The sequence below is a fragment of the Varroa destructor genome, unplaced genomic scaffold (genome assembly GCF_002443255.2).
Source record: "Varroa destructor unplaced genomic scaffold, Vdes_3.0 BEIS01000003.1, whole genome shotgun sequence".
In the NCBI taxonomy this organism is placed as follows: domain Eukaryota; kingdom Metazoa; phylum Arthropoda; class Arachnida; order Mesostigmata; family Varroidae; genus Varroa; species Varroa destructor.
This window is the reverse complement of record NW_019211456.1, coordinates 9,628,872-9,651,470: the sequence shown is the minus strand read 5'-3', so window position 1 is coordinate 9,651,470 and position 22,599 is coordinate 9,628,872. Positions and strand designations below refer to the sequence as shown.

At 42.9% G+C, this 22,599-nt stretch overlaps 2 protein-coding genes and 1 long non-coding RNA gene across 15 annotated transcripts in view; 1 reads left to right on the top strand and 2 right to left on the bottom strand.

The window, feature by feature from the left end:
- Nucleotides 1–225: 225 nt before the first annotated feature.
- jagn (jagunal) lies at nucleotides 226–8,144 on the bottom strand. 6 transcript variants are annotated; one of them, XM_022795370.2, is made up of 5 exons: nucleotides 7,682–8,144; nucleotides 4,716–4,788; nucleotides 3,895–4,056; nucleotides 880–1,047; nucleotides 226–736 (listed from the first exon to the last, which is right to left on the bottom strand). In XM_022795370.2, the coding sequence occupies exons 1-5, from the start codon at nucleotides 7,768–7,770 to the stop codon at nucleotides 656–658; spliced, it is 573 nt and encodes a 190-aa protein (XP_022651105.1). In that variant the 5' UTR covers nucleotides 7,771–8,144; the 3' UTR covers nucleotides 226–655. The 6 variants fall into 6 exon arrangements, with proteins under 6 accessions (XP_022651105.1, XP_022651108.1, XP_022651104.1 ...); XM_022795373.2 differs by lacking the exon at nucleotides 7,682–8,144 and adding an exon at nucleotides 7,380–7,499; XM_022795369.2 differs by lacking the exon at nucleotides 7,682–8,144 and adding an exon at nucleotides 6,932–7,261.
- Nucleotides 8,145–8,187: 43 nt separating this feature from the next.
- LOC111246183 (X-linked retinitis pigmentosa GTPase regulator-like) overlaps nucleotides 8,188–22,599 on the top strand; it is a 56,027-nt gene continuing 41,615 nt past the window's right edge. Inside the window, exons 1-2 of one of the 8 annotated variants that reach the window (XM_086984882.1) lie at nucleotides 8,188–8,498; nucleotides 10,050–10,127. In XM_086984882.1, the coding sequence (XP_086841008.1) occupies nucleotides 10,082–10,127 (46 nt within the window). In that variant the 5' untranslated portion in view covers nucleotides 8,188–8,498; nucleotides 10,050–10,081. The other 7 variants (XM_086984880.1, XM_022795367.1, XM_086984881.1 and 4 more) reach the window with 7 other exon arrangements.
- On the bottom strand, nucleotides 13,250–21,085 carry LOC147756497 (uncharacterized). The gene is made up of 3 exons (XR_015324688.1): nucleotides 20,957–21,085; nucleotides 18,645–18,703; nucleotides 13,250–14,323 (listed from the first exon to the last, which is right to left on the bottom strand). It is a non-coding gene; the product is annotated as an uncharacterized LOC147756497 (long non-coding RNA).

Below are 22,599 nucleotides of genomic sequence, written 5' to 3'. Positions count from 1 at the left end.
CGTCGTATTCGAAGGATATTTTGGTAATGGACAGTCTCAACCCACATGACCGAGTGCTTTTAACAGAGCAACTAAAACTATTTGTAATCGATTTAATCGATTACAGTTTTAATATAGTACTTTGACATCGTAGCAGCAGCTGAATTTTTTTATTTTAGCCCGAAGTAGCGAATGAAACAATCGAAAATTCACAGGTTCCTTCAAACAAAATAATTAGCCAACATGTCAAAACAGAGTAAAAAGATATTTATTTCATCGTTACCGTTGTTACCGTCATTTTCATGCGTCTCTTTTTATCTGAAGCGGCAAAAGGCCACCGAATTAACATACATGCGCGCAGAAGAAAACAACCAGTCGTGCTCTTTCATCTTTGTTCCTTACTTGTTTAGTTTTCATCATTAGAGTTTCTGTTATATTCTGTGTTCTTCCGAAACCTCAGTCACAAAGGCATGCGGAACCATGAGCCGGTTCGTGGCTCAGACATTCTAATCAGATACTCTTTTACTCGCACACACACGCACGCAAAGATCAATAGACACGTTAGAAAAGTGTCTTCTATTCGTTAAAGTGACTTTACTACACTTGGAGCCCAATAAATTTTACAGTTTTTTTGAAGCACTTCATCTCAGTCCAAGCAGGAATCTGTGCTCTAGCATCACTTGGCCTTTCTCACTGTGACAACCTTCTGCCAGGCCAGTATCAACCGAATCGCGAAGTACAGCGAAAATACGTGTATCTGTAATTCAATAGAGGAAAAAAAACTTTAACTTCACATAGCCGTATTTGCTACAAAACGTTATTAATCATCACTATTTTCGTCACTATAAAAGACAGGAGCAAAAAAAGCTCGACTAACTTCTGACTGATCTTGACCCTTACCTGCACAGCAAGAACGATGAATATATACCAGAGTACGGCTATGGGGTAGCCCTGCCAGAAGGTCACGTTGCTTTTCGTTTGAATGTACTCACTCATTTCACTAAAGTATAGAAATGCGGCAGCTAAGACAGGCACTATGCCAAACATAAATGTTCCTGACACATAAATCTGAAATATGGCATAAAAAAGATAAACAACAATATCTTTTTTATTCTAACTTGTGACAATTGCTACTCGGCCATCACCAATATCCTTATTTAAGTGAATCGTAAGCAAAACGCACCCTTCCATTTATGCCAATTATCTAACTCAGCATTTTTTTTTTGCTTTTTGGCAACATATTCACAGTAACATGGAGAGCAGGCGCAGTGATTTTAATACTACTATTATTATTACCATTTGTCATCACTTATTCGAAATATTCTGCAAAGCTACGTTCCAGCCTGGACCTCGTTCATTCATAATCTCATATCTAGAAGAGGCCCGGGGATTTCCTCAATGTAGTAGTTAAACGGCATGTAATGCAAGACCAGCCATTACTTGCATAAACCAGCATGTGTCTGTATATACAACGTACTAGGAAAAGTGGGCTTACCACTTACAATCCACAGTTACTGGCCAGACAACAATGACACGATTAATAACGTCGCTAATGGATTTTTTAATATTGTTTTTCTAATAACTGTTTATGTTTGACAAACATCTATTAAATTGCATATACACTGCAGAACAAAAGGAGAGCAACAGGATCCGAAATGCTCCAAACGTTGCCAAGTTTGCATTATGTGTTTTTATTGCACTTTCACCTCGTCAGCTTGTGGTAGACATTTCTAAATACTGTATACACCCTATACACTTAATAAGCATAACAGATAAGCTTGAAAAGACAGATGAAGTACTCACTTACAATTGAGCCAACAGCCATGATTTTCATTTCAGTGGGGCAGAACTATGCACGCGTATAGCCTCAGGGTCACTGAAGGCTAGTTTTTATTCATCAGTCACCAGTCATCATTCAAGAAGATCATTCAAAGCAATGCTCGAAACATCGGCAATGATTTCTAATAGTCGAGTTTGATCATAAAAGTTGGTATTGTTCAATGCATTAAAATAATAGTAGATCTGTGTGCAAATGTGATAATGAGCTACCTTCTCAAGGTAGAAAGTATAAAGTACACGAAGCTGTTATTTCAGTTCTCATAGCCGTCACAATAGATAAATGTGCTGACGTTTGCCAGCAGCGTCCGTCGGATCAAATTCTGCGAAACGTGAAATCACATTGTTATTTTTAATCACGATACGCACAGCGCACAGCAAACACACACGAAAAAACGTGCTAAGAAAAAAATCTTACAGGAACAGCGAAGCTGCTAGCCATGGCCTGTATCCTGAATTCAAAATGGCTGCTCTGACTCTGTCTAACATCAGGCAGCGTGCTCACTATTGAGTCGTTCCCTCGACACGGTTTATTGAGAGGGGGTAGCTGTATGTCAATTTGCTATTTTAATTGCCTTCTTGATTCGGGTAGCACAGCCGAAAGGAACTCCAGTGTGAAGTGATTCTTGATGCATCAGGGTGTTCAATACTACCGCAAAAATGTGACATTGTGCAAAAATACGTCGATATTTCTGCACAATGTCACCATTCATAGAACGAGAATTTCCCTCCTTATATTTTTACCGCTAGCATAAATATCATATAAGGCGCACATTGACCAAGTAGCTCTGGATTACTCTAAATAAGGTCAACGGCAATTTGTCACTCAGGCTTTATACCGAATCTAGGCAACTTCGCAGGTAGTTGATAAAACATAAAACACTATGCTCGTATGGCCTGAACGTTATCGCTTACGTTATTGTGGACTTTACCCCATAATAACGCGATATTAAATTTCATGTCTTGTTTTTCATGCGATTGAAAAAAATACTTTGTTTTCCTTCTAATATTAAAGGTTTTGTTTAGATGAAACTAGATGTCGCACTCGTTCGAAGCTCACTTTCGTGAAGTTCCATGTACCCAATTTCTAAATTCCTCAATACAAAACAGGTAACTCGATCAGCGTACTAAACATCATTGCGCATGTTGCGCTAGACATCGTTTCAGCTAAAACGCAGGGCATGAAGCTTACGGGCCGTCCTTTTACGTAAATTTTACGTGCTCAAATCAGTTAAATTTCAGCAAAATTCGAGATACAAACAGTTTAACAATAATGCAAACCGTTCCCACCAAGTTTTTTCCTCTACAGACAGTATATACACAGACAATAGATGGTGATTTAGATGATAAATTTTGCATACCTACTAACAGATGCTTTTTGACGGATCGCGCACCGTTAGGCTTACATAACAAGCCCAGTCATGATGCTTCCAGACAAGATAGATAATTATCAGGCAAGAGATATAATTATAACAAAAAAGAAATACTAATAAGAGAGTGATGACCATGCTTAACTTTCCTTCACTAGTGGCTGTTTCGAAACCGGTTAAAGCATGAATGGCACACGGTCGTATTTAGGCACACATACTTTTTTTGTTGATCTCAACAATAGAATATGCTGCCATTGTTCTAGAGCAAGTATCGGCTTTTGACTCTTTTTGTCCAGATTTGCCTGTTAGCATTTTTTACTACACTGAGGGCGGTCGATGCATCTATTGGCAGTGAGAATCAGACTCACTCAGACTCAGACTCAGCCTCAGACAGGTTCCGCTAATTTCGTAAATTCAACGCCGTGAATAACAGAAAATACTACTTTTGGCTATTCGCCATGAGTTTCATAACAGTCGTATCGTATGCGTTATATCTCTTGAATGACGTAGATAAAGGTTTTGTACAGATCTGCCTCTTATATTTAGAAAACGACCTTGTTATAGCACCTAGTATTCTCAGGTTGAGTTGAGCGTTAGATCTCATTGATACCAGAACGAGATTTACAGTGATAGACTGTAATTCATGGTTTGATGGTCATCTGTCTTGAAATAATTCTACACGTCCATGTGTCTACATTTTATCAAGCACCTTCATAGAAGCCGCGTTGTTTTTTCTGAGTGCTGATAGGCCTACACCGGCTACAGGAATGGACATAAGCCAGCACCATTCCCATAAGAGTGGTTTCGGAACGTAAAGTTCTTGAAGTGAAAGGATGAAGATGTCCAATCGGTCAAGGATATCTTCCGATACCTGGAATATAGCAATCAAAAACTGTAAACAAATACACTAGCGAAATATTTAGCTTCGTCTGCCTATCCTAATAGAGTAATCCATGTATATAAAATCTAAGGCATAGTTACTTACAAAGGTAAAACCATAATACATATTAATTGCTACCTAACTTTAATGAAAGAAAAACTCATGCGCACTTGATAACTTGAGCAGTCTGATTTGATCAAACGGCATTAGTATCTGACTAGATAATTTCAAAGTGTATCTTTAGGTGCTTATATAGACTCATTGTAGAGCTTTGGTTTTCTGAAGCTTCTCTATGCTCAGGACCTTTCGAGTAGTGAAGTGTTTGATTCTGCACATCTTCTATCGAATATCTTCTTGAATCGAATGTCTTCTTGAGGGAAATGTTTGAATTCAGTCGGTGAACAGATATTGAGTAAGCTACTGCTGGCTGCGGCAATAATTGAAACTGGATACGGTAGTTAATATTAAAGCCATTGAAAATAGTAAAGCGAAAACACACAGTAAGTACTCTCTTGGCGTATATATCAGTAATTAATAACACCTGGCTAAAAGCCTCTCTTCGAATGCACAATGTGATCAATTTAGCTAGATAACATTGTGAACGATTTATTTGTGAGTTTTTACGACTCATAAAAAACATTCATTCTTACCTTAGCGAGAAGGACAACTGCCAGAAGACCGTGGCAGAATATGGACATCTTTAATCGGGACTTATACGCAGCGCTGAAAACGGCCACACGTCAAGCCAACAAAAAATGAGAATTTAGCAATCCGGTAAATTACGTACCAAAAATGAGACGACTACCACCAGAAGACAGCTTTCATGATATCGTTAACGAATTACTTATCGTTATTAACTTTGAATACACTAATTTGATAAATGAAAAAAAAAAACAGGACTATCTATATCCGAATATGCTTTACTGTTACTTTTCATCGCGTTAACAAACCAATAAAGCTCTGGGCTGGAGCCACTGTTATTTAAATGTAAACACATGTTATTAAGTGATGTATTCGGACGATTTTTACACTACTTGACACAAAAAATATTAACTCAAAAACCGCTCGGAAAAAATGTATATATAATGCGATATCTGCACGTCGTGTTTCGTACAATAGCATCGACACTAGCAAATCCTGGAATCCGTCTCTTTATAGCGTCCCGGAAAACCTGTCAATCCCGGAAGGTCAATCGTTGGACCAGTGAATTAACAAATGTGTTTCAACAATGTAATTCTCAACAATGCGACCGTCATGAGTGGTTAGCCGTTCTGCAATTTGGCACGAATATATCTACAGTCTGAGATTAAATCAGTCCTGTTCTTTAAATGACAGATTTCTTCTTTTAGCAAACACGGTATTTTCAAACGTATGTCTTTTTGCAAACTGGTATCCTTCGTTTTAGAAAACTGATCAGCAATGAAAGTGATCACAGCCGTGATTAGTAGTGATGCGTCCATTTAAACCGTGCGCCTTTGTTACACTCAGCAAATTTATTTGACAGCTTACGTGTACAACAAGGCCCCATTTCAAAGTATACACAGTAAACACGAAGGCCGATTAGTAATCACAATAACCTCAGTTTCGTGCAGTGAAGACACTGCAGCGTTACGCCAGCCACAAGGGGTGTCCAATACAAGCAAGTTATCCTTTTCCGAAATTCGCAAATTGAAAGTACAAATTGACCACATATTCGTCGCCTTTGTCCTTGTCGTATCTATTGTTGAGCCTGTCCGGTTAAAGTTCCACGTGCATTTAATGATTCTTAGGTGCAAGATGCCGCACCTTGATAACGGGTACCCTTTCTCTCAGCGAGTCCGAATCACAAACAACTTCTAATAGTTAAGAGAATACCTTGAAAAATCACTGAAGAAAACCGCGGTTCCACCGCAAATAGGAATAATTGTAATCCAACAGACCTCCAGAACTTGCCGAGTGTCATCGTGGGCAAGTAGCTTGGCGGGCTAGTGCTATTTTGGCACTAGCTTTACACTGCGACTACTTTGGCATTAATGTTTGTTCCTAGTTAAATATACACGACGAATTATAGCCGTTAGAACTGCTCCCGATGCCCTGCTGTTCTATCAGAGTTGTGATGATCGCAGAGGCCTGCAATGCAGCATAAACAAAACATAGCCCGACGCTGTTGCTTTTTCCCGTAACGACTAGTCACTAAGACAACGACCGTGGTACCTCCGGCCTGCGGCGAACTCCTTCGATAGTTGTCGCTTGCAGCTATAGACAATGATTCTAACCGTCGGCCAGCGCCAGTTCGTGCTTACAAAGCACAAACACGCTCGCGTAGTACAAGTCGTTCTAGCAGCAGTAGTAGTAGAACCTGGCTATGTGCCCCATACAGACAGGCATTCGAAGAAGTCCTCGATACAACTGACGCTACTCAGGCCCACCGCGACCTAGACCAGATAGCGTGTCGGATAGTGGTCAGAGGACAGCCGAGCACATTCGATGGACCACGGTGGTACCATCAGTTTCACGAGCACTGCCAGCAGCTGCTTCAGAGGTTCCTGTGAGAAGTCAAAGTCCTCGTCGTTACTCGTCAACAATTGCTGGCGGTGGTGATAATGGCGATGCCAATGCCAACACTGTCGTCGGCGCTCGCGGCAGCCGTGACAAAGGACGGCGACGAGTTATATGTTGGGTGCCGCATCGGTACCGCGCGTGCAGATAGCTCACTCGGCTTGACCATATATTAGAAAAATATATTCTAGCCTAGTCGAATGCACAGAGCTGCCTATGTAAACAACCCAGAGAGATCTGAGAGGAGGGGGGACACTACGGACAGAACGAGCGCAGGGAGAAAAAGCGATAGAGAGCGGCAAACGGCAATTGAGGAATGCACCTGCACCTGTATAAGTAGCAGCAGGAGGAAAATGGCATAAGTGCTGCCATCAAGGTGGCGGCGCCCACGGTGTTCTGGTGCCGACAACGGGCCGCCATTACGGCATCGATGTGCAGGGGCATAATCAAGGCCGCTGACACTAGAACCATTCGGTAGTATCATCGTTACATAGAGAGCAACTGTAGTAGAAACAATTGTTGTCGCTTTCCATAAATCGTTAGCGAGTACAAGCAGGGCGAGTAGGGGGAACAGGACAAGCCATCGGAGCGAACGGAAAGAAGAAATGAACAAAGATTGCTAACAATGAGTAAACCGGTTGCCGATCGGCGGCCTGCATTTGTGAAAGGAGGAGTAAGGGGGTGAGGGGACAGGAAAACCGCCAATCTAATTGTTGTAACAATAGAATAGTCTATGAACGTAGTACACAACGCAGGTGCAAGAAGATGTCACACACATCGGTTGAGAGAAGGAAGGCAGATGGCACTTCACTTTGCAATCAGCTTGGCTCGTTCAGTCTTGGTAGTCACACACAGCTAGTTCAGTTGCGCGCACCAACTTAATCCGTTAACTGTCACAGTGCAAATCAAAGAAACACACTTCAGACACTAATACAAAAATGCCAGATCTGGAATAGCAGCAGCCGTCTGGACGGAGTGGCCAGCGCACTTATGGGGCCGGCGCTGTAGATAACACAGCTAATGACTCGCCCCGAGAAAGGGTATAACTATTAAAAACAGGAACAGTTAATTAACCCACCTAGCCTGGTAATGAGAGGCAACTCTTTGCCGGTGTTGGAAATCGCTTCCATCAGTGCCTTGGATATATGCTCCGGTCCTCGACGCCATCAAATTGATCTACTTTTATCTGTTTCACGTCGCTCGTAGTTGTTGCTCAGACAAATCTGCAATGTGGAATTATTGTACAGCGGCCGCTTTTGGCTAACTCCTCGTCTAAGCAACGGCGACGAAGGAGGCCGACTCGTAGCTTTAGGCGACAACGTAATCGACCAATTAATACCTTTCGATAATATACGTTAGCCTCTATTACGAATCTTAGTCTTTTTACTGGATATGGCATTAACACTACACTGTGGCAGCCATCCAAACACATTCACTGAATGACACAGGTATACCCTATACTTTATGTAAAGATGTACACAGTGCTCGAATATTAAAAGCTATCAGATCAAACACCGGCTGCTGGCGTTGGTCTTAGGGAATTTTACAGTGATCATCTGCTGTAGGTCAGGGCGGCGCCATCTTGTTTCTTTTGTTTGTTTGGAAACAACCAGATGTATATTCTGCGTGCAGACGAATCGTATTTTGCAGACGACGCTTCCGCCTATCGTAGCGGACTACGGCGGGAAAGAATAAGTCGAACAGATTCCCGCCAAACAGTTGGGAACTATTCCCATCATCATGGAGGATCTAGCAGCGAGTAAAGCCCGCGCGACGGTCGACTCACTCCAACGGAAGTAGTAGCGCGCGAAACTTGTCTGTGGAGAGCCGGCCCGCCTCGTTAATCTGATGCTCTCGTTTTCGACATCGCTGACTATGAACGAGCGAACTACTTGGTGCTGTCGTCTGATTTTTTTCTAATAATAATTGAGCCTGTGTCTGTTTTGTATCGAGTGAGTGCCCTGTCCATCCGCGTGCATCTCTATGTGTTTGCCTGGCCGCGTATTGGTCCGCTCTGTCTAGTCATGCCCAGTGTGGCCTGCAGTGGCCCGATTTCGTGAGTGGATTTACCCTCTCCAACGGATGGCCGCCATGTCGAAGGGTGGTTCCCCGTCTGTGAACTGAGTAGCGCAGAGTGGTGGTGGCAACAACGCCTGGTAGGGGCTCTGCGCTTGCCTAGATTCTCTTACGTATCTATACTTCATTACTGGTACCACAACAGCAGTTAGTGCTCAACTACTAGCAGTCTGTAATGTAAAGAAGGAGAGTTCTTGGTTTACTAGCTCGTGCCCGCTTTGTTCATTGTAACGTTATTATACAATACATTGCCTGCTGTGACTCGTAGTAGCCGAAAATTGCGTCTGTTTCCCAACATTAAAGCTACAAGCCTTCAGCAATCCCGAATAGAGAAGTATTAGAAAAGTTGTCGCCTGATGGTCAGCTATAGTCAATATGGGCTATTGAAGATGGATATGGCCAGATGATAGCACTTGTTGCTATTGTCTGAGACAATAAATTATCGGCATGTTTTCAATGGAGTGGGCGATTTTGTTATGTGAACGAGAGAAGGTTGATAGGGAGGCGGGCGGAAAGGGGGGTATCGCCGGTTAGTACCGTCGGCCTGTTGACGTCTAGGGACACGCACTTTGTGGCTTGCAAGCAGCTTTTTTCGTCCCGATCTACCAAAGGAAGTTAGGCGATTTTCGCTTAAGAACTTGCGGACTGTTTTTGCTAAAATTTTGCTGGCTTTGGACAGAGATCAACCTAGCGGAAAGTGACTCTTTTGTCTGAGTTGTTGGCCGCGCTTTGCGCATTCGCTCAACGCTTATCATATATTTTCTTGCTGCCCAGATAAGAAATATTTGCTTCTCCTTGCTACGTTATGCCGTCTCTAGCTGTCAACACCGATCTTGTTCTTTTAGTTTTCTATAAAAATATATAGTATATACGAAGATTATGCTAGGTCAGGGAACAATGCGTTAGAAAATTTTGTGTTGCTGTTACTACCGCATCAGAAGCGACTCCTGCTTCACCTGCACTTGCTCAGTGTTCAATGAATCTTCAGATACTTCTTGACGTGATAATTACACGACGCGAATATAGATTCAGTTGGCAAGAGTACCCGCTTTTCGCTCTAATCATCACCTATGATTGCTCTTCTTTTCGAGAGATGACAAAAGCTGAAGATAACAAAGTGCGTGTGCAAAGTGATGCTCGCGTTCATGCTGTGTTGAACTTCAATCTCCTGAATGGATACTTGTTGTGGTTATGTTTGCGACGGTGGAGGATGCTCTGGCAAGCTTACGTGTTCTAAGTTCATTGCAATTGTCTATTTCTTTCTTGCTATTCTTTGTTGTTGCTTCTGCTACAATCACTATAATTGCTATTGCTGACGTCGTGTTTTGTTAACTCCATCTCCGACCGCCATTGGAAGTTCGTCCCAACAGATAGCCAGACCAGCAAAGGGACAGTGGCAATCATGGCCCGCGACACGAATTTTGAAAATGTCGAACAGGACATACCTGGTAAGTTCGAAGACGTCTGCTTGCAATAGAACGACAATAATTTATGCAATAACAAACTTGGTTTATAAAACTAGTTAGGGCTATCAGAAATCTGCTTAGGTGGCTCGTATTATCAGTCACTTAGTTTGGGTAATTTCGAATTTGACGCTCGGTAGTGTTTAAAACTCAACAACTCAGCAACAGAATGGTGCAGCTGCGAAAAAACAATGAACCGTACCGTGACAATATTAATACGGCTCTACAAGAACAACCAATAATACCAGCGCGCGTGTGCTTAGAAAGGAAGCTTCGATAAGTTTCCTTTCTAAGTACTAGGAATCGCTCAACGTCAGTACCGCAGAAACTTCTTCAAACGCAACAACTGTATCCAGCCGCCAATTGTCGCAGAGCCATGTTTCATATTTTTGCATACAGCGTAAGTTTAACTTGTTTCGTTTAGAAACGTAGCTCGGCTTTGCGCGAGCGCCCACATGGAAAATTCGGTTACGTGTCTGTGTAAGTTAGCATCGCAAAGATTGCTGTTCAAGAGATAAAAAAAAAAATGTTACTTTTTAAGAGAAATGTTCTACCTTCTGATGATCACTGGCAGCAACTACCGTCCATATTCATTTTTCTTTATGGCTTGATTCTTTTCTCCTTCATGAGCCTATAATCTGTGTAACATTTGACCTATAACTTAGTGGAGCGCTGATACGCATGGATTGCCATCCTTTCGATTGGTGACTCTAATGTTGATTTGTATCAATAATGGCGGTTGCTGCTGACAGAAGTTGAGCTACGACCACCGTTTGATCCCTGAACGTTTGCGCGTTAATGCGTACGTTACCTTGGCTAACGCGCTTAGTTTGTTGGCTCATTGCAAGCTTACTTCCTGTGGCTGAAATCGTTTCGGATCTGATTTCCGTAATAATAGCCTGCACTACAAAGATACGATTGGCGAATGTCTGTGAAGTCTGAACGATGCCAATGAATCGTCCATTGCGAGGCGCTGAATCCTTTCCACTGTTATTTCAATTGTTCGTCATAACATTGGCATGTTTTGCAAACAGATCCAAAATTACATACATACATACATACATACATGCCAGTATACGATTGGCTAAGATGTACATGTGAATCTTTGGCGGCAAGGAGTAGCCTGTTAAAACGGAAGTCAACAAAATATGTCAGTAAATTGTTACTTCGTACGCAAAGAACGAGTATTAAAATGTATTCAATGTTTTACAACGGCGGCGTGACACAATCACTCACTGTCATTTACTGTCGTATGGATGTTGGTAAACGGTCTGCAAATGGTGCGCAGGTTTGCCTATGTAGTATTTTTATCGTCTTATGTAAAAGAAGAAGAAGAAGCAAACGATAATGTCAAAATTGCAAAATATACAAACCAAGTTACGTTAGGTACCCTATAGATCATTTTTAGGGTGTCGTATTTGATCGCCTCCATCTCGGCAACGGTCGAGATAAACGCGAAAATTGCCGGGCGCTTGTAACGGTGCCAATGGCAACAAGGAACGTAGCGTGGTTGAGAGTTAAGGGTCAATCATAAAGAAGTACGAATTATGAGGGTTACTTTGAGCATCTTTGTGACTAAGTAGTTAGTTCTAAGTTACTATATGTACAGGTACTTTAAGTACTATACGAAAGTAATTTGGCAAAGGTTGGAGTCTCTGTTCGGTTTAACTTTAATGCTTTCTCTACTAGCAGTTTATTCATCGTACACTCTTCCTAGACTAAAAATTTAGCCTTTTGATGGCCAAATAGAGCGGGCCTGTTTTGCAAGTGTTACTCGGTTATATATATACGTACGAGTAAGCGGAAATATTCAGTGTTTTCCATCCAATCGGACGCGAGACAGTGGCTCATGGATTGACGTTCCTTTGTTAGTGAGAAGATTCAATCTTTCGCTATCCGCCTGCCAGTGACCAACTACTCTGTGTAGCGTTCTCCGTTTTTTTCTGAAGACACCCACTCACCTGATGGTCGCTACTAGCCGTCATGTGATTTCACTGCGGATAGACGGCAACCGTCAGCTAGAGCTTGAAGTGGCAGCGGCGATTCAAAAACCACGACCTTAATTGTCTGGCTATTTACTTGAGAAAGAAAAATATATCCCGTCACGTCCAACGCCAGCAAGCTTGGTTAACTAAATCTGTGACTTTTGTCTCAAAGCGCATCGCGTGCTAGCGTCGCTACTGTCATTATCGATTTGAGAGCTCTGGGAAGGCTTGGACCCTCAAGGCTTTCCAGAGCTTTTACGAAGATGAATCTTAGATACGCGCTGCTGCACGGTTGACACGTGTGACAGAAAAACCGTCGTTGTACCGACTAGATGGACAAATACGCATCACTAGCGACTTTTTAATACAACACACTTCTACTTTCAGTGTAAAGAATTACTTGATACTGTTTCCCTCTTAGACATTGCTATTGGCCATCGTGTAGTTAGCCAATCCTCTATGATTTGATTTCACGCAATTATTTACTCGTAACATACCATAAAATTGAACGTAGAATGGTGCATTCGGTTGGTACGTACGATCTTCAAGTGTGCAGTCAAGGTCCTTTATGGTTCCTGTAATGTACCAGCGACCTGGACATAGGTATCAGCGTCGCAGCGGCGATTTCGACCTTCAACTATGCTGGAAATTTCCTAGAGCAAGTTAGCGCTTATGGACTATTGATTTCCGCTCATTGAGAGCTTCGTACGAGGAGATCAAAGTGCATTGATACTTCCTACATCGAGGCTAATAGCACCGCTGGCCCTGTTCGAACTTGATTAGCACCGTACTAAAGCTATTCGGAGCCATACTTAATACCACACCTTCAGATAACGCCCATATCGCCGCATTGCTCTGCGAAATTGCCAAAACGGGCCAATATCTCAGCTCGGTTCTGTTCCTTTTCTCGTATAATTCACTACCCGGCTCGTGTTGATGAATAAATCGGGTTCCTTTAAGTTACCTAAAGTCACTTTCGCTGCATGTCCAGCGGACTTTTTGGGATCAGAGCGGTATCCATCTTAAGCATCTTTCAGTTCAGCCGGTACAGTTCTGACCGCTATATTCGAGATTACTCATACATAGCCATTTCGTCCTGACCTTTATCTCGAATATCGAAAGTAGAACAACCGACACGAACAATTACCCTAAAGTTGAAAGCTGTCAACGTAGCCGTCTTTTTAGACTGAGCGAGCTAAGACAGCAATTGTTTACTTATCCCGCTGTTTTAGCTTTCAAATCAGCTAACAAGAGTTTAGTTCTCGACCAGCAGGACACCAGTAGTTTCGTCTGCTTCTTATATCTAGGCCATGTTGCATAAGGAAATTCTCGCTGAAGTAGCGCGGCGCCACGGCAGCAAACAGAGCACCCATATTTCGTTCCATGCAGATATACTTTATTATATGTATTTATCGGTTTGTTGACGCGTACAAGCTGCTCCATCATTATTTGCAAGCAGCGTATATGGCTTTGAAATGGGACCGTGCAGTTGTATACAATAGGCATCTTCACACTAATATTTCTTCTGTAAAAACAAACGAGGTTCTGTATCCGTCTAATAAAACGTTTCAAGCGCTGACTAACGCGTCGAACCGGGACATTTAGAACTGCTATAGTTCAAACGAACAGCCTTAAAGCGACACGCGGTGCAATGCAGTAAAGAAATCTCTACTTTATTTTTCAACAATGATTACACAATCCTACCCGTTTATTTTACAGGATACGCGCTGTCCCACAATAAGCGAACTATTCGGAACAATCTCTTTGAAATAATAACACGTATAGCAGGATGCGATATCCGAACGACATCAATGTCTTGCTTGTTGTTTCGTGTACTGCCAACATCTGTAAGTTGTGCAGCAGGGCTAAATGCTAATATAAGTTCACTTGCGTTTGCTCTCCGACCTAGTTACCGACCAATGTTTATTTTTTACGCTTACTTAAAGGTATTATGCAAAGTCTTCAACTTGTATGGATAACTGTCTTTGTCGCGCTTAGAAACTGCGGAGACTTACGCATTATCTGGGCGTGAAATAATGTATTTCGGTGATGTCGAACGAAGGCATCGTTGGCTGAGGTCAGCGGGGCCCGACAATGCCGACTGGCTGGCTTGTCGAACACTCGCTGATCTTCGTCAAAAATCAGCTTCAATCATCGATAGCTCAGAACTGAGGATAGACGATCCCTGGATGCCCCCTAGAAAAGTCGACCAAGTCAGTAATGTATTTGCGTTCCTGGGGACCATTCTGGTCTAAAACATGTCAAAGTCGATAGCAAATATTTGTCACCATCATGGTCACGCTTACCCTCGAGATAACAGAAGCTAAGAATTTAACTGCAAGTCAGGAAGTGGGCTGCATAGAGCAACTGAGTAGATGATCTTTTAACCCGAATTGCTATATTATCACCCAGCGCAACTGGGTGTCGTTCTGGCTAAATGCGATACTATGGGTCGGTAATGATGACTGGACAAGTAACTTTGTTTTTTTTTAAACGCCCACATATCGAGTCGATATTAATTCAGCCGCAAGCTTATTTCCCGGCTCGACTTAACACTGCAATGCGGTAGTCAGCTTCAACGTTAAGCCGTCAAAAACATGATGTTTTTATCAGAAAAAAAAAAAAGAAAAAACTGTTTTAATTAACAGTTAATGATAACGTTAATTGCAATCGAATAATTGTTCGCTTCGAATCAGGTCTGCTTAATGTACGGCTAGGTTCTTTGTGTAGAGTGATAGAAAATCGAGTCGCTCTGTCAGCGTACCTATCAGTCAATGCCCCGTGTCCTTAAATAGTTCTACTGCACCGTCTCCGCCTTGACAGGTTCTATTAACTGTTAAATTATTACTATTGGTCTTCTGGACGCGCTAGCGACGTTGGTTACCGTACAAGCCACTAACTCAGTTGAAAATTATAGATTTTGTAGATCAGGATCGTGTCGATGGCGCAGTTTACTATTATTTGCAGACTTCGGACGCTAAAGCGATGGCAACCTTGTAGTAGTTATTGATGATTAGTAGAATTGTAGTCTGAGTAGTGTTTCCATTACATCAAGCAGAGCTTAAGCCAGATGTAGCTGAATCGGTATTTATTCATCTGTTAACGTATGCCACCGCGTAGTGCGGGCCTTCATTATGGATTTTAACGGTACGTGCAAGGACAAGTTACTATTACCGTGGCTTTGGTCAACCTGTCAGGTCAGGGCGTAGTCGTAGGCTGGCGCAAGGCTCCAGCGATGGCGTCGGCGGCCTATCGTACATTTCTGTCCCGACTCCATTCGTATCGACGCGTTTGCCGAAATTTTCGTTCGCTTTCTCGCGAATCGCTGCCAGTGACGATTACCCGAGGGCTCTCTGCCCGCCCCATTGTCTATAGTTTACTTATACAACAGGATTGTTTCTCCTGCTGTGGCTGTGAACGACCACGGCCAACGGTCCGCCACGTTCACATGCTGCCGCTTATTGCTGCGGGTGCTGTCATGGCTGTTGAAGAGGATGACTATTCTTCTTGTTGCAGTGCTCTCTAGCGGCGCCCACTGTCCAACGCTTAACGCTATTGCCATCCCGTTGTAGAACTTTGTGATGTGACCCGGTTTTACCCTATGTGAGATTTAACGACAGCAGCAGCAGCAGCAGTCGCGGTAAATATAATGGCATGGCAGATGGCGGCTTGCTTTCGACTATGCCAGTAGTAGTACTATTGTAGAAATATGGTGGTAGTCTTAATAACTGCCCTAGTAGCAGCAGCAGCATCCAGGCGTGGCTAGCTTTTTCTGGATCTAACTGACTCTCGTTTAGTTACTGAGAGTGGTGTGGCCGACGAAAAAACCTGCTTTGTTTTTTGCCTATTCAATTTGTTGCTCTCCCGTTCAGCACCGCTCGAGCGTTGCTCGCTTCTGCTACCGCTGGCCTGGTGAAATGATGATGATGATGATGATGACCTAGGGAATTCGGCCGGTCGATGACTGCCGTTGCCAATCGTGCCCCAATGACTAATAAAAGCCTCGAGCGGCTCCAATGGCAGTTGCTTGCGATGGAGAAGGATCACTACTACTACTGCCACCCATCTGTACCTGGATTGACCTGTTCATGTAATGATGAGAACGGGGTATCGGAGTTGACACATGCAAGTGTGTATAGCAGCGGTATGTACATCTATGCAACCATCCTTTTACGTCCCCCGCTTCACGTCGAACTGCCGTTGCCTTTGACCCTCCATCAACACTAATTCAGATCTCATCGGCCAATCGTCCACCCTCTAATAGGTCATTGTGTCCCTGGAGTGATCCCTGATTGCAGTGTGGCACGAGACCTAAGTGACTACAGGGCTATCGAGCGTCATTGATACCATTCACATTATTGATGCGCGTACCTGCTGGTAAATCCTGCGGGCAGCCAACACCCAGCTGCAACCAATTTAGTCTATACGCATTAGCGTATATTGCTTCGTAGATTATTATATCTCGTATATACGGTTCCCGGTATTAACAATGTGACTGGTGCTTAATTATTTTCCTGAAAAAAATATGTATACAGGGCACGGCACCTAAATTGCAGGCTCTTTGTCCTGATATGCATGCATTAATTTGCTACGATGCTGTAAAATGGGAGCCAGCTCTTTTTACAACAGCAAACTGATTATGGAAAGCAAAAATACATTGTTAAAACGATTTCTATATAAAATTTACACGCCCATTAAGGTCACAAACTTCCTGGGTCATGCCAAATCGACAGTCTACCGCATCACAAATAACTATGCGGCTCTAGAAAGGCACAAGGGGGTTCTAACATACCACAACTGAAAATACGTGACACGGAAAAAACATTGTGGACTCCTTCTGTCTCAATCGGGCGTTGGTAAAGAAGATTGATGTGTAGAATTACCATGTATAGAGCGTTATTAACCGATAGTCCAACAAGGCTCTACATGATAACCACGAAAAATCCCAGTTCAAATGCCTTGCTTTCCATGGATATTGATCATATATTATGGTAGAAACATATTAAGCGCAGTATAAGTGGCGAGTGAGTGGCTGTGAAGCGCTCGTTTCGACCGATCATCTAAATCAATACACCTCACTCTGGTAGTAATAGTAGGTTGGCTGATGGTATGAATATCTTGATGAGCTGAGTCGCCGAGTGCTTAGCGTTGACGGAACTAATGACCAATGGAGCAGAGCCGAAAGGGAGTGCTTAAGCAGTTGGTCGACCAACCAGGTTATACCAGAAGCGTAATGGTACCAACAAGAGTTGGGTTCGATCTGTGCACGTGGGCCATGACTATATGGGACGGATGCAAGAAAGAGCTTCACGATTGTTTTCTCCCGAATGGGACCGAGTCGCAGAGTGGTCCTTTTGCCGCTACTTGAGCAACTGGGAGGGGCTCGAACGATTTGTGTCTGCTAAACGAGTATTGTTCGACGAGTTACCGTTAAAGTTTGAATTAAGTGTCGTTTTCGGCTGACGTCCGCGCCTACTTTCTTGTGCTTCGTAACAATGGCTAAAATTCCCAGTTCGAGTTAGTTTCAGTGATCCGAGACTACACGTCAAAAAAAAAAGTCAAGATTCGCTCCCGTATGCGGGTTCAGCAATGGGCGAACACTTGTCAGATTTCCGAGAAAGGACACCAACGCGTATTCTCCACAGGTTGCGGCGCGGTTCAAGGCAAGGCACAACATAGTAGCGAGTTCCAGCTGTGCTGGCACTGTGTAACTCGGAAGGCCGTCGTGCGAATTCGCCAACGGTTATGACTGCCATTAGATAGACCATTATTAATAAGGACGCATTAACTAGCCAGCTTTCCGCAGGCGACGGTGACACGGGTGTTGTGAATGAATGTGGGTCAATGGGTTCACGCCGAAACGATGACACATTGTGTCGGACCAATTCAAGGTATCACGAGTAGTCCTGCCAAAATCAGCTGAGACCCTGGTTTTCCAAACTTATCATCGGGATCAGCCGTGCCGTACGTCAGTGGAGAGTGCACTATTTTCCTAACTAGACGAATAGAGCACAGAGCTGTGATGTGTGCCGGCTTGCATATGAAAAGTACTTCCGTTCCTAACCCGCTAATAATGCGTCCGCTGAATTGCTGCCGCAGAAAAAGGTGGGAGTTGGCTAGAGCGCAAAGGCGCGATCGTGACGAATAGTGCTGTGACAGTAGATTGTGCTCCGAAACGGCTGGAGGTCTCGTCGTGAACTCAGGCCGCAAGACGCCCCGAATCGTGTCGAAAGCCGAAACTCATGCAACTAATCGTCATCACTGCTTGTAGAAGCAACCGACTCCCACCCGACCTGCGCACGAAAAGTCGATGAGAAGGTACGGACAGTGCGAAGGGACGATACACCCACTGGGCGCTACAGGATACCGACTGCGGGATAAGAACACCCCGCTGGGTAAGCGTGGGTGAGTTGATATGGATCAAATATTGTAGCATAATTATATGTCTTTGCAGAGAGAAACCTATGGGCAAGAGCCCTAGCTAGAGATTAGTTATAGCTCAGAAAAGAGTACTTACCTTCATAGATATCTTGCCTCATCAAATTATGGTCGGATACGATGTCCACACGAAGTTGCCTTATCAATTATTCGTTATGGATCTTACGTTAGTTATGCAGCGACACCAGTATTTTGTTTAGGTACGGCCTGCCGAAGCCAAAACCTCTATTGAAACATCATGTGAATTTAAAAATGTTATATGACAATATGTGAAATTTCCTCATTATTATACAGGTTTCCTCATTATTGTACAGGTTGCGACATCCGAAGAATTGAATGCGGCAATAATATTTCATTAGCATTGCTTGTTATCGATCTCCGGTAGGTAATTTGTATTATTTTGAAGTTTCACGCATGGTCAGGAGCAAACGATTCCGTATTGGCGTCATTGGCAGATTGAGGTGTTTTGCTGTTGGCAATTGCATTTTGGCAACATGGAAGCTTCAGTAACCTACAATCTCACGAATTAAAGTTTGTGGCGCTTCAGGTGCGACTTGAGGGGTACATATTGAAGAGTGGCCGCCCTGCGCTGGTCGTCAGATTAATATCACTAGAGACGCCAAGGACAGTCTATACATTCGCTGAAATCACTAGAGATTGATTTCGTGTTGAAATATTGTAGTGCACTCTATTCATATGGTTCCTGTGAACGCTTGGGTGATTCTATATTCGTAGCGACAGCTCCTCATATGCATGAGACACCTACCTTGTGGATGTATTTGGTGCCATCTAACTAAAGCCAGGATTGTAACAACTACAGTTAGTTGATAGGAGGGGACCCGGTCGAGCACTTTGGGATTCTGTTATTATAATGATTTTATACTGCTTGACTGGTCAGCCCGAACAACCAGTTAATTAATCGCTTTAGAACGGCTCATGACACTCTTAGACCCAGCCGAACATTCATGGCCAGGTGGCGATATATCCGAGAAAATTGAATCTTGGAATATTTTCGTAAGAAAGCGAAAATTCCTCAGCCTGTCATAGGGCCCGGCCATCTACGATTCTTTCATAAATAGCCGATCGTCTAAACGTCGGAGTACAGGACTCGAAAGCTGTGTAAATGTAAAAACATACCCTTGCTTGTATCCCGGCTGATTTGCATCGTTGCTTTTGTTGTTTACAAAGTGATTTTCTACTTCTTTAATACACACCGTATTAGCATACGCTAATATCATGGAACTAGTTAGGTAGGTTTTTCAGGTAGGCACATGGAAGGGGAGCGTTCATGAAGACTGCTAATTCAATCCCGAGATGCAGATACCTGTTTGTTTTAAGGTGGCACCTTTCGATATGACGGTAATAAACTGTAAGAAAAAATAGGCCATCAAGGTGCCGAAATCATCTGTAATGCAGGATATTATCAGTAAGAAGAAGAAACGGTTGAAGTAGTTTCGACTGATATCATAATACCATATTCCAATGTAGTCATTACAAATATGGGCCTATAGAGAAAAGGATATTATCGTAACGGACGGTGCTAACTGGTCATGGGCATCAAACAATTTATGATGTCAAACTGTTTTCAATGTCCACATTCGCCTATGCTTCCCTTCCACTTCTGCACGTTTGTGTTTTAATTAAGTGATGATAGGGGCAAGTTCGCGAGGACGCAAGGCAAAAATTGTTTCTGTGCGACGATGTCTGCTCACTCCTTTAATGGTTATAAAATCAAATAAATGCAATAAGGAAATAATGACGAGTCTCACTTGTACCGACTATGTACCGGCAGGAAACGGCGAGCTTCGTCTTGCGTTGGCCGAGTGATTCACGCCCGCTTTGATCGATGGCCCTTTGAGAAATGATATCAACGAGGAAACACAATGTCTATCTCTATAAATTCTACTACTAGACGAATGTGTCCTAGTAAGCTAGGCTTTTCCTTGATTTTCGAAATATCCCCTGTTGCCGTCTTATAAATTCGATATGGCCATTAGGTGGCTATGGGTTTGTGGTGTAAAATATTTTAAGATCACATGGCAGTCAGATATACATGTGTGGTCGGGTGCGCCAACGAGGCAGTCTATGACAATTACTTTACCGGGACCGTTGTGAAATATTGTTGAACAATCTTCCAATTATCTTCACCACAAATGTCCAGGTGCCCGTATACAAGCTATCGCTATCTCTATTTCTATTTTTCTCAGCTACAAACAGAAGACACGTTGTCTGTTCATTCTCAATGAATTGCAATGAGTAGCGCGGCTATAGGCGGTCGAGATAATAGTAATGCGAAGATGAGTAAGCGCTCTACAGATCGTGGCATTGTCTTTGTTAGCAATATATTATATATGTAGCGGCATTGGTAATCTTCATAGTGTATGTACGTACCATTCATGCATGCTTATTCTGTACCGCTTTGCTGCATTACCGCCTTCCCTGTTGTTTAGTGCCGTCCCGCTGTTCTTGGTCATGGCTCGTTTGCTGTTCGCCTGCGTACTGTAAGTATATATCTGTATTCATAAACCATAGTTGTCAGCGCGGCCGTGTGCGTGTTTTTGCGACAGATCTTATTTGTTATCTTTTCCTCGCTCAAACTCGCGCTACCGCAATCATCTTTGATATTACTGGTGCTGGGATTATTATGTGTGGCTTCGTCTGTGCTTCCTTGTGGCCGTCAAGTCAATGCCGGATGATGATCTCATGGCAGGGGCGTGGCCATTGTGCAGGCCGATGTTATCATCGCGAAGATTACGTTTACGGCGCTAAAGATACGACTGCTGATCTCAAGTTTTTCTGCTACGTATGCTGTCGAAGAAAGAAGGGGCTTCTATAGGAGAGATGTTCGTCTATCAAATACATTAAGGAAAAATCTGTCGCACAATTCCAATTTAAAGAATAGAAGTAACGCTGTACTTTGTTAATCTAATTATTATTATTACTATTATTATTATTATATCTAGTTTCTTGGCGGACAGATCCCGGACAAAACTAAATTCGTCGTATATCTGCTCGCTACGATGTTATTCTAACGTCTGGTCGCATTGAATAATGATTTTTTGAATACATTGTATAATAATTATGATCCATAAAGAGCCGTTCAATGCTCGTCTGTTTTTTAAGGGGTCCCCGTTTATTTGATCGGTGTTGACACCTGCGACCTAGTATGGATTACTGAACGGTCCGATTTTCGGCAGACACGATTTCAAGACGACACGACATCTGAGTGTCTGACTCGTTGCTAAACAATATGGAACAATAGATACGTTTTATTGGTACGCCACTTATCGACGGTATCCCTATGGCGGGGTAGCACGCTATAGTAGCAGATTTATCACAGGTAGACTATGTGGGTTTTGAGAAACGCAAAATGTCGATATACATAGCTTTTTCGAAACGTTATGACGGTGCCCTGATTGGAGTGAATCGATACGAGATTGAATGCGGTGAAACCTGCGAATTTTATTCAAGGTAACACATGTATAGTTGCAGCTAGGGGTGCACGTGTGGCGTACATATCAATTAATCAGATACGTATACTGAATGCCTTTGCGACAAGTCCAATATATTCATTTTCCCTCTGACATATTTCCCTTCCCATCCTTTACGCATCCATTCCAAATCTATGTGCCACTATTCTATATTGTGGGTCATTTGACCGAGATGAGACCATTTTTGCATTGATTAAATGCAGGAAACAATCGGTTTCGTTACTCTGGGTTATCGACAGGTATCCTTTGTTATTTGTTTTGTTAAGCGGCTATTTTTGCCCAATATTTCAGGGACATACTAACGTTGCTGCCAAGAAAAATATCTTCTATGTCGACGCTTGCCGCTACAGCCACGGCTGACACGTTAACGCGTATGCAAGAGGCGTTGCAGAACCAAGTCAAATCCGACTTATTCATAGATACCGGCGTAACGAATACATGAGGTTCTGAAGTAATCCGGCGTAAAACTAAAGCCATTTATAATATACGTTTTGGCCTAGAAAATGCAAGGTCTCATTGGGAAATTATTACTACTTATATGTT